The sequence below is a fragment of the Brassica oleracea genome, chromosome C8, assembly GCF_000695525.1.
Source record: "Brassica oleracea var. oleracea cultivar TO1000 chromosome C8, BOL, whole genome shotgun sequence".
Classification (NCBI taxonomy): Eukaryota; Viridiplantae; Streptophyta; class Magnoliopsida; order Brassicales; family Brassicaceae; genus Brassica; species Brassica oleracea.
This window is the reverse complement of record NC_027755.1, coordinates 22,906,539-22,921,719: the sequence shown is the minus strand read 5'-3', so window position 1 is coordinate 22,921,719 and position 15,181 is coordinate 22,906,539. Positions and strand designations below refer to the sequence as shown.

Below are 15,181 nucleotides of genomic sequence, written 5' to 3'. Positions count from 1 at the left end.
CATCAATACTCATGTCCGGATGTGTATGACATGACAAATACATCAAGACAAGGCGCCAATAGTACTTAAGGTAAGGGACGTGTATGTCTTTATTTCCAGTGCCTCATGGTCGAACATGAGCTAAACATATATAAGAGATTCACGGCAAGAACACATGTCCGGCCTAGTATGGCTTGCCTATTACATTAAGGCGCCAATGACCTTTGATGCACAAGGATTCCATCTTTTAAGATGTTCAATTTGTAATCCTAAACAAAACTTTGTTTGTCCCAAATTTTCATTTCAATCTCTTTCTTTAGATAATCGTTTGAAAGTCTCTCCAGAGGTTCCTAGGATATTAACATATACTTGTATACTTTAGTTCTCGAGAACCTGTTGCATTTGACTATCCAATACCTTCTGGGACTTTTATATATATCTCATTATCTAGTGGACCATACAAGTAGGCGGTTTCTACATTCTTTAACTGCAAGTCTATTTTTCTTCTTTTATGGCCAGACTTGTTAGGAATCTAAATGTGTGTTGCATCCATCACAGCGGAGTATGTCTCCTCATAATTTATTCCTGGTCTTTGTGGAATCCTTGTGCATATGGTCGTGCCTTATATCTTGCTATCTCGCCATGTATCATTTCTTTCACAAAGACTCATTTTTGTCCAACTGGTTTCACATCTAGAGGTGTCCGAACTATGGGACCAAAACCTCTCTTTTCTTAATGAACTTAACTCCACGTCCCCTTTCCATTTGATCTAATCTGATTTGTTGAGTGCACTCATGTATGGACGTGGGTTCATGATCCTCATTCATTTCATAATCTCAAGTGCTACACTGCATGCAAATATATCATCAATGTCGACATTCTTTCTCTTGTTTCATTTGTGTCCCGGACATGACATAACTTATTGAGGTTTCATTATGACCTTCGTACCCTGAAGCATGGTGTCCCAAGACTCATTGTTAGGCACCTTAGGTACAACCATGTTTATGGTTTCCTGATCCACGGCCGTGGTTTTTAAGTTTGTCCATCTTAGGATCGACCATGTCTAGGATTCCCTCGTCCACAGATTCATTAGCACATTTCTTTAATATCCGAGGGATCTTATCTTTGGAACTTATTGGTCTACCACGTTTCAAACGTGCCTTAGACTCAGTAGCAACTTGATTGTGTTCTTCTTGAACATCAATTCGAATTTGGTGCATTTACAGCTGGTATATATGACTTAGTCATTCTATTCGGGTCAGTAACGGAATCTGGCAATTGTTTAAGCTAGCTTTTGTATAATCTTTTGGACTTCTAAATCTCATTCTTGAGTCTGAGGATCTTGCCAATATAAGGATGTATGATTCCATGTAATTTCTTTTACTCTTTTACCAGTTTATTACTTTCTCCCCCTAATCCGTGTACCTGGCATCAAACTGATCACCCATATTTGGCTCAAGGTACTTAATAATCGTGGGAGAATCATATCCAACATATATCTCCATCCTCCTTTGAGGTCCCATCTTAGTTCTTTGTGGTGGAGTAATTTGTATATAGACGGAACATCCAAATGTTATACGATGGGATATGTTTGGCTCTTGACCCGTTATCTAATCGATGGGGAATATCTATGCTCACTAAATGACCTGATGCGTATTAACTTAGATGCATGTAAATTTGGCTCTTGACCCGTTATCTAATCGATGGGGAATATCTATGCTCACTAAATGGCCTGATGCGTATTAACTTAGATGAATGTAAATTTCGTGTGGCCCAAGCTGTGACTTGGAGTTTTGACCTCATAAGTAATGGTCTAGCAATCAGCTGTATGCGTTTAATAAAATATTTCGGCCAAGCCGTACTTGATTGACATGTATCACGGAATTGTCCACACTTATCCCCATGGACATACCATAATCATTTAAACGCTTGAGACATGTATTCACCAGTTTATTATTTACTTAGTCTTTTTGACTGGCGATGGCCTATCAATGAGTTTCCCTTGTGTACATGCTACACACGTGAGATTCTTTGGGTTAACTCTTTCTTTCTTTCAATGTGTGTCCAATTGTATATCAATTTCGCATCATGTTTGAACCAGGATAGCCAATCCAGTTATGCCATAAAGTGAATATTTTTCGCAGGCATTTAGCCCCTATCATCCTGATCTTGGCATAGTAAAGACCAGTAGAGAATGCAGGTATAGTTTCGACCATTTTTCTATGGTCTTGGGCGAATTTTATATATCTAAAAGGAACTTTTTATTTCCTTTGCCCATTGTTTCAATATGAAAACCACTCTTATATCTTTAAAACTCAATGGGCTTCTATGAGTGAGTATAAATCATTAAATTTATTTAGTCTGGTCGTAGCTTATCATGAGAATGGCTATACCCGTAACTATATTTCTTATAAACTTATATATTTGAAAAAATCATTCATTCATTTTATTAAGTTCGGAGTAAACAAAGCAATAAAATAAATTCAAAGTGATAAAACAAAGCAAATATAAAAGCAAAACAAACACAGAAGTCGAAATCAACATTATTCTTTTAGGCAATCAGAAATTTCATATTCCGTAGGATCATCTCTTTCATGATCAAAATCATCTTTACCATCTTTATATACCAAGTGAGCTTCAGGATTCTTCCATTTCAGACTCTCTTGATAGAGGTCACAAAGATGTTTGGGAGTCTTACATATCTTAGCCTAATGGATCTCTATTCCACATCTATGACACACTGATTTGGTCGAGCTTTGTGGTTTAAAGGATATACCACGGTCTCTGCCTCGACCATGGTATCAAATTAGGTTGACACCCACGGTCTTTGCCATAGTGGTTCCCACGGACAAATGTATAATAGTGGCCATGGCCACGTCCTTTCTACCCTCCACGGCCATGGCCGTGTATTTTATCGTCCTGGACGTGGTTAGATTCTTTGGATTCTTTCTTTTCCTTTGCGGCCTTATTGGCTTCAGGTAATGGGGTTGATCCAGGAGGTCTCAATTCATTGTTTCTCATTAGTATTGGAGGCTTAGCTCGCAATAGACTCATCCACGGACTTGTAGTCCTGGATTCTGAGATTCCTCCATAGCTTTTGGTAATAACACCTTTCTTTGGTGATCATATCTCGATTTGAATATTGTCAAAGGTCTATAGGATTCTCAATTGTCAAATACTGATCTTTGAGACTCTCAATAAGATGATGGCGAATAATTAATATTGCCCTGTATCAATCTTTCTCATTTACATTATTGTCTTCTATTATACATTCACCAAGTCTTTTTGACTTTATGATAATCTTTGTATCCAATGTCCACTATAATAATTATCTCCAGAGAGATTTAGGGCGGAAAAATCCAGGTTGATTTTCGACATCTCAAATCATAGATTATATAATTTAGCAATTCTAATGATCAAACAAAGCAATAAACCTTAACGGCCAACAATGAAGCCTCACGGCCAAGAGAGATAACAAGCCGCACGGCTATGGATGCAATCAGTTCGGTTTAATGCATTAAATTCATTTGTGAAATTGCAATACTAGCATAGATGATTTCTATCAGTTCATTACGCAATCAAAACCTCTCGGCCAAGTCAAAGAACAATCACACAACTATTTGATTCAATTCATTACCATTCTAGCATAAGGTTCTAAGTGTAATTGCAATCAATCAATGTGATCAGGTTAGGTATGAATGCAACAAGGCCGCACGGCCACGAGGTATGATTAAGTCTAGAACAATTAACCTTAGCATGCAGTTTCAGATTCGATATCAAAACAATCAAGACTAGTTTATAAGGAAACACTTATCAAACAGGCGGTTTCAATTAGGGTTTCAGTTTAAACAAGCAAAACAATTTCAATTCATTCAGATTCGAGTTTAAACAATCTTATCAACAGTTCTAGGTGATCAAGACAATCAATTCTCAAAACAATCAAACAATCGAAACGATTTTCAAATTAGGGTTCAGTGTTTCGATTTTGATCTTAGATCAAAGGAGATTGATTTGAGATTCAAAAACATCAAAGATTTTGATTTTAATTGATCAATAGGTCAATCTCGATTTAGGGTTTGGGGTATCAAACTTTAGAGCTTTGATTTACTCATTAGGGTTTGATCTATTACCCTATGGCTTTATTCATAAAGATTAGGTTTTATGGTTTCATTCTTTATCAAACAATCCAAATTCGATTCATAGGTTCTTAGATTTCGAATTACCTTTTAACCTAGATGTTTGTTGAAACCCGGACCACCAAGAAGGATGAACTGCGAGCTGAACACGAACGGGATGCGAGCTGACTCCTATCGGATCGAGCTGCTTCCTATCGGGTCGCGAACGTCTGATCGGGAACGCCTTGATCGTCTGCCGCGAACGAGCTGGAGCAAGTCGGGAACACGAGCTGGATGAGCTGAGATCGGGTTGATCAGGTCGCGAACAGGTTAGGGATCAGGATGGTTTGTATCGCGATCGGGGTTTAGGTTTCTTGCCGGGAAGATTAGGGTTCAAGCCGGCTAGGGTTTTAGGGTGTGTGGATTTGGGTATTAGCTTAGGGATTTAGAGTTTCGTGCTGATAACGTGTTGTAAACTTAAGGATTTAGAATATGTAAGTTCTTATTATATTAATCAATCATTAGGTGCCCTTATATATGAGAGTTACAAAGAGATAAAAAGAAAGACATAAATATGGAAAGTGTACAAATAAAAGGAAAAGGAAACTAGGGTTTCCCCCTTACTAAGCCGCCTCTGTCTCCTCTTGTTGTGCGGCCGCCTCTCTCTCCCTCTCTAGGTGTTGGGCCGGTTTATGGACCGGATCGGTTATGGACATCCATGGTTTATAACAGTTTTCAATAAAATTTAAAATTAAGATGATATGGTCTCAAATCAAGAGATTTCTCCGCATAAGTTTTTTTTGGTTTCGTTATTTGTGACCGGTTATTTTTCTTCTGCCATTTTTTAATTGAAATTATTAACCATTATCATTCGTGATTGAAACACACTATGTTAGGTTATGTTTTAAAGGTTTTCTTTGATGTAAATGGCTGAAAATCAATCGAGAATGAAAAGGAAGAATGAAAAATTGGAGAATGTTTAGCGATGAATCCTTATCGCCTATTTTTACTCTTTAAATTGTCTGTCTTTCACATTCTAGAGTTTGCAAATACTGTGTTGATTGCAAGGTTCTGATACCACTTACTCTGTTAAGAGAAAAAGTTAGAGAAACTCAAGTGCCCGAATGCTTTCTTATATTTAGAACTTTTATACAGAGTTGATTAAATAGACCATTCTAAAGCCTTAAAAACGTTAAAAGTAATTAAAGTTTTCAAAACCATTAGTTTTACCAATCATACTATGGTTTTCATAAAATCAGTCAAAGTCCCTGCAATCACTAAAAATCTAGTTTCTTTTGTTTTGTACATGTTTCCCTACTTCGAAAAAAAAAACCTGAGGCTTTAAAAAATAGATTTCCTTTAAAAAAGTTATGACCACAGAAGTAACAGCAAAAATTCTAAACAATCAAAAATCAGACAACAACTCAGACTCAGGACCGGTCCCGAGAGGCCTATTTATATATAAAATTTTTCAAAAAATTTGAGAGCAATGTTTCGTTAGGCTTTGTCCAGGACCAGCCCTGGTCAGACTGGGCTTCCTACAATCTAGGAAGACTTGTTCTAAACTAAAGAATCGGTTTACTGAAATTTTCTCGCTTCACTATTATCTACTTTGGTCGTGTAATATAATATAGATTGGAGAGTGCCCTTACGAGACAACCAAGGTCCACTATCTCAACGGTCAGGCACGACGGCCGCCGTCGGCGAAATAGGATAAAAAAAACTATGGCGTTAGATAGGAAAAGTGGTTTCTGCCAGTCAAACTCCATTTTCTACAGCAAACGCGACCCCATGATTCTCCCCCCGCCAAACCAACATCTCGACGTCACAACTTTCATCTCATCGCAGCCTCACCGCGGTAAAACCGCCTTCGTCGACGCCGTCACCGGCCGTCGTCTCGGCTTCTCCGAGCTCTGGCTCGGCGTGAAGAGAGTCGCCGCGTGTCTTTACTCGTTAGGTGTTCGCAAGGGCGATGTCGTCATTATACTCTCCCCAAACTCCATCCTCTACCCCGTCGTCTCCCTCTCCGTGATGTCGCTCGGCGCCGTCATCACCACGGCGAACCCGATCAGCACTCCCGGCGAAATCGCCAAGCAGATGGAAGACTCGCTCCCCGTTCTCGCCTTCACCACCTGCCAACTCGTCTCCAAACTCGCAGCCGCCGCGTCGAACGGGAACCTCCCGGTGGTTCTCATGGACGGAGCACAAGCCGACGAAAAAGGCGTGAAGATAGTAGGGAGCTTGGAGTTGATGATGGAGAGTGAACGGAGCGAGTCACGAGCCAAGCAGCGAGTCAACCAGGACGACACGGCGGCGTTGCTATACTCGTCAGGCACGACGGGGAAAAGCAAAGGAGTAATGATAACGCACCGCAACCTAATCGCGCTGGTACAAACGTACCGGCTCCGGTTCGGTTTAGAGCAGCGAACCGTCTGCACTATCCCGATGTGCCACGTGTTCAGCTTCGGCGGTTTCGCGACGAGCTTGATCGCGTTAGGATGGACGACAATGGTTCTTCCCAAGTTCGAAATGTCTAAGCTTCTCTCCGCCATGGAGGCTCACCGTCCCACGCACCTCACTCTCGTCCCGCCGATGGTTGTAGCCATGGTTAACGGAGCAAAGGAGATCAACTCCAAGTACGACGTGAGCTCATTGCACACCGTCGTAGCTGGAGGAGCTCCTCTGAGTAGAGAGGTGATCGATAAGTTCGTCAAGAACTACCCGAACGTTAAAGTTCTACAAGGTTATGGTTTAACTGAGACGACGGCTATAGTTGCTACTATGTTTACTAAAGAGGAGACGGAGAGGTACGGTTCCTCTGGTTTGCTTTCTCCAAATGTGGAGGCTAAGATTGTGGATCCGGAGACGGGTCGGTTATTGGGTGTGGATCAGACCGGTGAGCTCTGGCTCCGGAGCCCCACTGTGATGAAAGGTTATTACAAGAATGAAGAAGCTACTGCAGAAACTATAGATTCAGAAGGGTGGTTGAAGACTGGTGACTTGTGTTACATTGATTGTGAAGGTTTTGTTTTTGTTGTTGATAGATTAAAGGAGCTGATCAAATGCAATGGCTATCAGGTAATTAAAAATAAATACATATAACCAGCTTGAGTTTGGTCTTTTTGTAAAGTTGGTGGTTTTGGTGATGGTGTCAGGTTGCTCCAGCTGAACTAGAGGCATTGTTGCTTGCTCATCCAGAGATTGATGACGCAGCAGTAATACCGTGAGAACTTGCTTTTAACATGACGCCATCACTAAGTTGTTCTATTTTAATGACCATTTTTGCTGAAGATTTTTATGTTCATGTCTTGTTGTTTTTGAAGCATCCCTGATGAGAAAGCTGGGCAGTATCCAATGGCGTATATCGTAAGAAAAGCTGGAAGTAACTTATCCGAGAGTGAAATCATGGGCTTCGTTGCAAAACAGGTTTTTTTTTTTGTCCAACAATGCTTAGATCATGTTTTGTCACTAATCTAACCGTTGTTCCTTGGGTTTATTCTGAGTTTTGTTTGGATTGCTTAGGTATCGCGGTACAAGAAGATACGCAAAGTCGTATTTTTAGGTTCGATCCCCAAAAATCCATCTGGCAAGATTTTGAGAAGAGAACTTAAAAAGCTCACAACTTCAAAACTCTAGCAGGAAGCTGTGTCCACCATCATTATCTCGTACTTCACCGTTAGTTAACTCGTTTATTTGGCTAACCGATTATTGACTTCCTCTATAGAAGTCTCTGAATAAACTGAATATTGCTTATTAAGTGTACTGAAAATGCTAATCAGAAAAAAATGATTGTCAGACTCTAACAACCCTAAAGCCTAAGATCGCCAGGCTTAGCCACCCTGGCATGACTCAAAGCTCTAAGTCCCTTGCCGTGAGCATAACTGTCATCTTCATCCGTTAAACTGTCTATGTGGTATTTCTTTACATACACAAAAAAAAGTTGCAACTTCTCGAGTTTGATACTTGTGTGCCAGTAGTTGTATATTTTTAGCAAAATAAAATTATTTCTAATGTATATTTTTAGCAAAATAAAATTATTTCTAAAACGTTTCAAAGGCACATAACTCATCATTACTCAATCTAGGAGGACAGTAGTGTATGATGATGGCACTAAACAAAAAAAAGAAGCTTAGATTAAGACTGGTTAACATCGTCTGTTAAGCGCATGAGTCAGTTGTTAGACACAATTAGACACAAGCCCAAAGCAAAAGCAACTAGTCCAATGATATGTCATAAACCCATCTGTGTTAGGTTCCTTTGCAAGTTAGTTAGTAGAGTATAGATAGGATTGTTATGTATTGACGAATGTAACCGACGTTGGAGTTTGTTGCAGCCAAAACTTACATTTATAGATATCAATCAGAAGTATATTTGTGCTTGGTGAGGTAATACTCTTACAAAATGGGAATACTCTTACAAATGCATTAGAAATCAGATAAGAAAACATAGGTAACTCTTACAAAATGGGAATTATGGGTATCTATTGGGGAGAATCCAGAATGACCGTGCTTCATGGACGATCCAACTTCACGTGACAAAAGGCTCCTAGCTGATGAATTACTAGTTCTATGTGCATCTTCCTGTTAAAAAAAAATAACTGTAACGTGTTTGATAACGAAGAGGAGATACCAGAGTTCTCATATTCTTTGGCATTGATCTCTTACAATAACCTTCCCTAGTTCGTTATGGTCCCCCCCCCATGCAATTAAAGATGACTGGTAGCACAAAAGTCTAACTCAAACACTTTAATCATCAATTTCCAATTGGCTAAAATGTGTTACTCTTTATAAATGCATTTAGCGGTTTTTACAAATATTATGCAATTAAATATCTTTTGCTATCATTGAACAAGAGTCAAATAAAAATTAATAAAGACAGCTTTATTAAGTACTTACTAATCCTAAGAACCAAATCATCACAATGGGTTGAGGATAATGGGGTTGTTTGGGCATGTTATTTATAGGGGGGGGGGGGAATATTCTTTATATGTGATTTATGGTATTATTTTTTTGTGTGATTTTGGGATTTGTGTTTTAAATTTTCATTTGCAAGAGAAGTACTCCCTCTGTTTTTAAAAGATGTATATTCTAGACTTTTCACATATATTAAGAAAACTCATTAAATATGCATTATTTTTTGTGAATAACAATTTTTCATAATTTTTAGCCAATAGAAATTCAATAAACACCATTAATTTTTTTGAAACTTACAATTTTTCATAAAATCGTACATTGAAAAGCAAAAAATATATCTTTTTGAAACAAATTTTTTTTCCAGAACATACATCTTTTAGGAACGGAGGGAGTATATGATAATGATTTTTGTTTTCCAGAAAATTTGAAGTATGGAGAGATTATATGTGATAAGATATATTTAAAATTAAATAGTTGTTTCTATATTAAAGAATTGTGGCGTTGATATGTTGTGAAAGCTTCGAATGGTCTTCATGTTGTTTCCTCTAACAAAAATTTGATCCAATATTCAGGTGATTTGTAATATTTTGGGTTTAGAAGGATTGAGTTGTGAGTAATTTATGTTGAAATCATAATCTTTCAATATGGTATTCAAGTGGAAGTGGTGGTTATTTAAAACTGCATTTCTTATTTAAAGTAGAATGTTATATTGAATGCGAAGAACGTAAAGTAAACCTAATAAAAAAAACATTGAAAACAGAAAATGTGAAAATTGAGTAGCGGTCGATGAGCGTAGACACTTGTTAGTCACCATAAAACCAACTCCAAGAACTTTACCATTTTTTTATAGTAATAACAATCAATGCAACTATTTTCCAGATTATTGATATGAAGCTTTCTTGGTGGCATTATAAATATTATATTAGTTCTACGACACTTATTTTTTAATATAGATATATTACATAAGCAATGTTTAGTCGACTCCATCATTTGTCAGCTTCAGACATGTCGGTTTGTCGTTCATGACGATCCATAAATTTCATACATTCCTCATGTTCTGCTATGCATAGTAAAATTATGGCATAGAGATACTTACCAAGATAGTTACCTCTACCATAGTCATTGTTTTCCATTATGCAAAAATGTTTAGCCTTGTTACAGCTTTGTTTTATTGTCAAAATTGTTTGTTTTTCCTAATATTAATTCTTGAATGGAAAAAAAAGTCTGCATTAGTTTTTAATAAAATATTTAAAATGCCTAATTTATTATCAATTAAAAACTTTCTCTATTTTCATTGAATTTTTATTATTTATATTATTATTTTACTTTGTCCTCAATATATGTTCAATTTTAACTTTTTAATAAGTAAAATTGTTTTAAAACTGTACTCAATTATGTTAAACACATAAAACATGAATTAATTTTATGTGTTAGTTTTTTGAATTTGGCAACACTTATTGATTTTCTATTTCTTTAAATTATTAAGTCATACAATGAGGAAATATGTTATTTACTATAATAAAAATTACTTAAAATAGGTAAGTAAAGGAAAACCTATACAAATTGTAACTATATATATGCTTGTTTGAATTTTATATGTGATTATTTTTAAAATCAGATAAATCATGTTATTTGAATTCATAATTAGGGTTTGAAAATAAATGATAAAAAGTTTATTTTACGTTGAATTTATTATAAAAGTTATATAAATTACTAATGTTGGGACTAATATTTTATTAATTTATAGAGTAATTAATTTATGAAAAGATTTATTTCTTAGATTTTTTATATTTTGGAATATATTTTGTATAAAATAAGAAAATAGTTGATTTTATTCTATACGTATTATTTAAAAAAATTAAATTTGACTTTCATATTGCTTTTATACTATTTATTATACAGAAAATATGTTTCATATGATTTAAATGGGAACATAGTTGATTTTATTTGATACATATTATCTTATTATTTTATCGTTATGTGATATTTTGAATCCAACTTAGGACCGACGAAATTTATTAATTTATTATAAAAGTTTTATAAATTATTAATATTGGATCCAATTTGGTTCAATTCTGACTTTTTAAGTAATTTTGAATAATTCGTTTAAAAAGGTAGATAATTTGGATTTTTGGATTAAATATTTAATAATTCATGTTGTTCGGATAAAAACATCAAATAAAAGAAGAGATATTCAAATAATGGTTTATTATAGTGTTTAAGGATATTTTGTTATTTAAAACTAAATACTGTAAAGCTAATATTTTTAGATATATAAGCTATATTTTAGATATTCCGGTATCTAATTTGTTTTTGTTACGGTTTTGGTTTAGTTTTAATTTGTTTGGTTATGAATATATGAACTTTTTGGCTATTAGTAATTTTTTGCTTTGGTCTGATTTAACATCGATTAAATTTTTAAGCTCACACAAAATAGACATAGACCACTTAGGTGTGTGGCATAAAGTGCAGATTTCCAACGCATGGATGTTTTATTTTATTTTCTTTTTTACAAACAAATATAACTATCTTTAATTAAATTAAATATTTGCATTTTCAAAACTAAACTTACTGAAATTTCATTTAAAAAATAATTTAGAAGATCATGTTAAAAATAATTTTCATTCAAATTTTCGTAAAAATTGTCAAAGGTAATTCTGACCTACAAAGTAAATATATGTACTTCGTCAGGTAAAAAGAAATCAAATGGTTAGTGATCTATTCACATCAATGAACTATAATAAATTGATGTGTATCCGGTCCAATATTGAAATATGCTTTTATTGATAAATAAGTTGGAAACATGAAATTGAGACCAAACGATGTTTTGAAAAAGACAATGCAAATGAAGTTTCAGAAAATGCAGGAAACTATATATGGTAACTTATGCAGTTAAGCTTTCATCAGAGTTGTTTGAGCAGCTGTTGTGGTTTCATTCAGCAGAGGCGTTGGGTTCACAGGGATTTCACCACTGCCTATAGCTATGTCAGTTTCTTTTAACTTCTGACCATCTGAGCAGATGCAGGACACACATATAGCGCCACTGCGCCAGGCATAGAATTACCACTGGGGTGGTTATTTCCGTCATGTCAACACGCATTACAATATGTCACACTGCTAGAAGCATTGAGAGCGTATGCATTTAGCTCAGACACCGTAACAGGCGCAATTTTCTTTATACCACCATATTTAGTAGAACTTGTGGAGCAGCTAGCTCCAGACTCGCCCAAACCAGCGGTTGGTCAAGTCAACATCTCTTTATTTGCAAGTTCCAAAATATATAAACTTGAATCATCATGAATAGGCGACCTGCAAATTTAAGTGTATTCAGTATCATAATATTTCTACAGGAAAACATTACAAACAGATATGGTAGAGAGATGGTTTTGACCACCAACAAACTTGGGACTAATTCTGGTGGCAACAATGATAGTAAGCTCAACACGTACCCTAAATAAGTTCTTGTGAAGTTGGCTGGCCTGAACATCGAAAGCACTGAGACGAACAGTTGTAGTTCTGAAAGAAAAATTGGAGCACTTTAGGCTCTTGGTCTTAAAACCTCAGAAAAGTAAACATGAAAAATCATCATGTTGCTCTAATCTATTTATATAAAGAAATTTGAAATCAAAATGGAAGTGTACGAACCTTTGTAAGGAAAAGTCTCTCGGCACGTTGCTGCAAAGTACCACCAACTTTCAGCCCCAGTGCCCCCAGCGCCTGATTGACACAAAAGACAGATAATTAGAGGAAAAATGCTTCAGGGATCATATAAACATGAAGTATGGTCATTACCTCCTTAAGCTTTTCAGGTCCCACATCTATCAATTACGAAGTTGAGTTAATGAGATGTGCCACTTTTTTTCAAGGTCTTGCAACGGCTCCGTTCGATGGAAAAAGGTGGAACACAACCTTGACGTTGGAGATCAGAGTAAGTCTTCTTCAAGTTCTGGCTTCCATTTGGTGGTGAAACTTTTTTTTGAAATGTCTCTCAAAAGCCCTTCTACCCATGTAGACACTGTTTCCACGTATCTCGCATTCAAACTTCTACACGACACAACAACACCAAATTTGATTAGTCAACATAGTGGTTTTCACTGTCTACTTTAACATTGACGATGGTCTAAGAACTTCAAAAAATCTGGCCAAGTCCATGAAGCTTGTAGAGCCAGTATGGTATTGGCTTCCCGTCCGAACCCATTGGCAGCTTCAGTGGATTGTAAGCACCACCTTCCTCTTCATTACTTTCTACAGATCACTGTATGGTGTAAAATAAATACCAATAATTATCTTATTAAAGGCCCGTCGTAAAGAAAAGTATGCATCACCAAGCTTTAAATTAAATAGGATATACATAATCTGCAATAAAACTCTTGGATGCAGACAATATGGTTTCTCTGAGATTTAAAACTTATAATTACACAGAATATAGAGGGTTGACCACAAAAATAGAATATAGAGAAACAGAAAAACAGAAAAACAAAAGAAGCAAAAGAAAACAAAGAGATGCAAGCAACTCTGTGTACAGTCATCAAAATTATATTTATATGTGTGTGCTTAAACTATTCTGAGAATTTAAATAGGTACTAATCTACATTTTTCACCAGCATTATCATCTGTGTACAATCAGCATTTTTCACAAGAACATAACAGAGATCATGAACAAAACTAAAATGTATATGTGAGTTGCTTATGTATCTCAATCTAGAAGACTATTCATGTACATAGATTTCGTATGGGTAATGAAAAAATCCAGTAAACTTCTATAGTGTGCAGTTTTTATCATGTACATAGATTTCCTATCTTACCTCTTTAGAAGAAGAAAGGCTATGGAGTGAGAACAAACAGGGCCTTCGTGATTGTCAACTGTATCGATCAAATCGCTCATTCTATAATCCAAGAGCTGGATGCCACCTCTGTGTAATTTGGAGAGACTCCATGGTCTTTTGGGGTGGAAGGTCAACTCTTTTATCAAAATATTTCAGTGTTTTCCCAGTTTACAAAAGCTCTACACAAAAAAAAACAAATCAAAACAAATTGGTCAGTTCATAGAAAACCAAAAAAGCGCAGAAGCAAAATTATAATCAAAAGAATTTTAACGGACATCGAAGTTTTTAGTAAAAACAAATGGACATCGAAGTCTTTTTAAAAAAAAAACTAAGAATCATGAGAAGAAAAAATGATTCAACCTGACAACATATAAGATTAGTTTACTGGAGAAAGCAATTAGTAGCAACAGATCAGATCAGAACCTTGAATCATTGTCGACTCTGACCAGGAAAAAGCTCAGGCGTCTCCTTGCGCCGTAGAACAAAGAGGAGAGACGAAACAGCTTCTTCGCGTAATTAGAATCTTCGAATCTAGAACTCGCCATCGATTAATATAGTGATGTGGAATACATGATGAATTTGAAGAGTTTCTTATTTGTTTAATAATAATTGAATGCAGAATTTACGATTGAACTGTAACGACAAATTAGGTCGGTTTCTTTCGTTGTCGGTAAGACGGTGAGAACACGAAAGAGAAGTGCTTCGGGTGACGTGGAATTATTCATTAACATAGTTGTTTTCTAATTGGTTGATTATTTGAGCTGACGTGGACACCCTCCTCCCATGGTTTATATTTGCCTTTTACTATTGTACTAGTGGTTTTCCGGCGCTACGTGCCAGTTTTTTAATTATTAGTTGTTTGAGTTTTCTAAAATAATTTTAATTATAATGGCTAACTGTTAATATGTTTTTATGAAAATTAATCAATGAGATACACTTTTTCTGTAGCACTTTAGAAAATTTAAGTATAATAAATATGAATGTGTATTAATAATTTTATGAAAATATATTAGCCTTTTATATTTTGTATTAATTTTTAGTGGTTTAAAATACTTTGTAATAATTGGATATCATGTTTTACATTATAGAAAGAGATACACGAATTTTGGATAGTAATATCTCATTTAGCTCATGATTATCTTTACAAAACTAAAAAGGTGAATTTGTTTTGTTACTTTGATATTATTTAAAAATATAATAAGATATATAAGTGGTCTAATATACTTTAATATTAATACAATGGATGATTTATAATCTAAACCAAAGAATATAAAGCATACTTTGCATATTTTGGCAAAATATAGTTTCTGAAACACACACACACACATATATATATATATATATATAT

At 35.5% G+C, this 15,181-nt stretch overlaps 1 protein-coding gene across 1 annotated transcript; it reads left to right on the top strand.

Annotated features, from left to right (window-relative positions):
* Nucleotides 1-5,608: 5,608 nt before the first annotated feature.
* LOC106309813 (4-coumarate--CoA ligase-like 2) lies at nucleotides 5,609-8,062 on the top strand. The gene is made up of 4 exons (XM_013746948.1): nucleotides 5,609-7,172; nucleotides 7,250-7,317; nucleotides 7,418-7,520; nucleotides 7,617-8,062. Exons 1-4 carry the CDS (start codon nucleotides 5,820-5,822, stop codon nucleotides 7,728-7,730), a joined length of 1,638 nt encoding a protein of 545 aa, XP_013602402.1. The 5' UTR covers nucleotides 5,609-5,819; the 3' UTR covers nucleotides 7,731-8,062.
* Nucleotides 8,063-15,181: the final 7,119 nt, after the last annotated feature.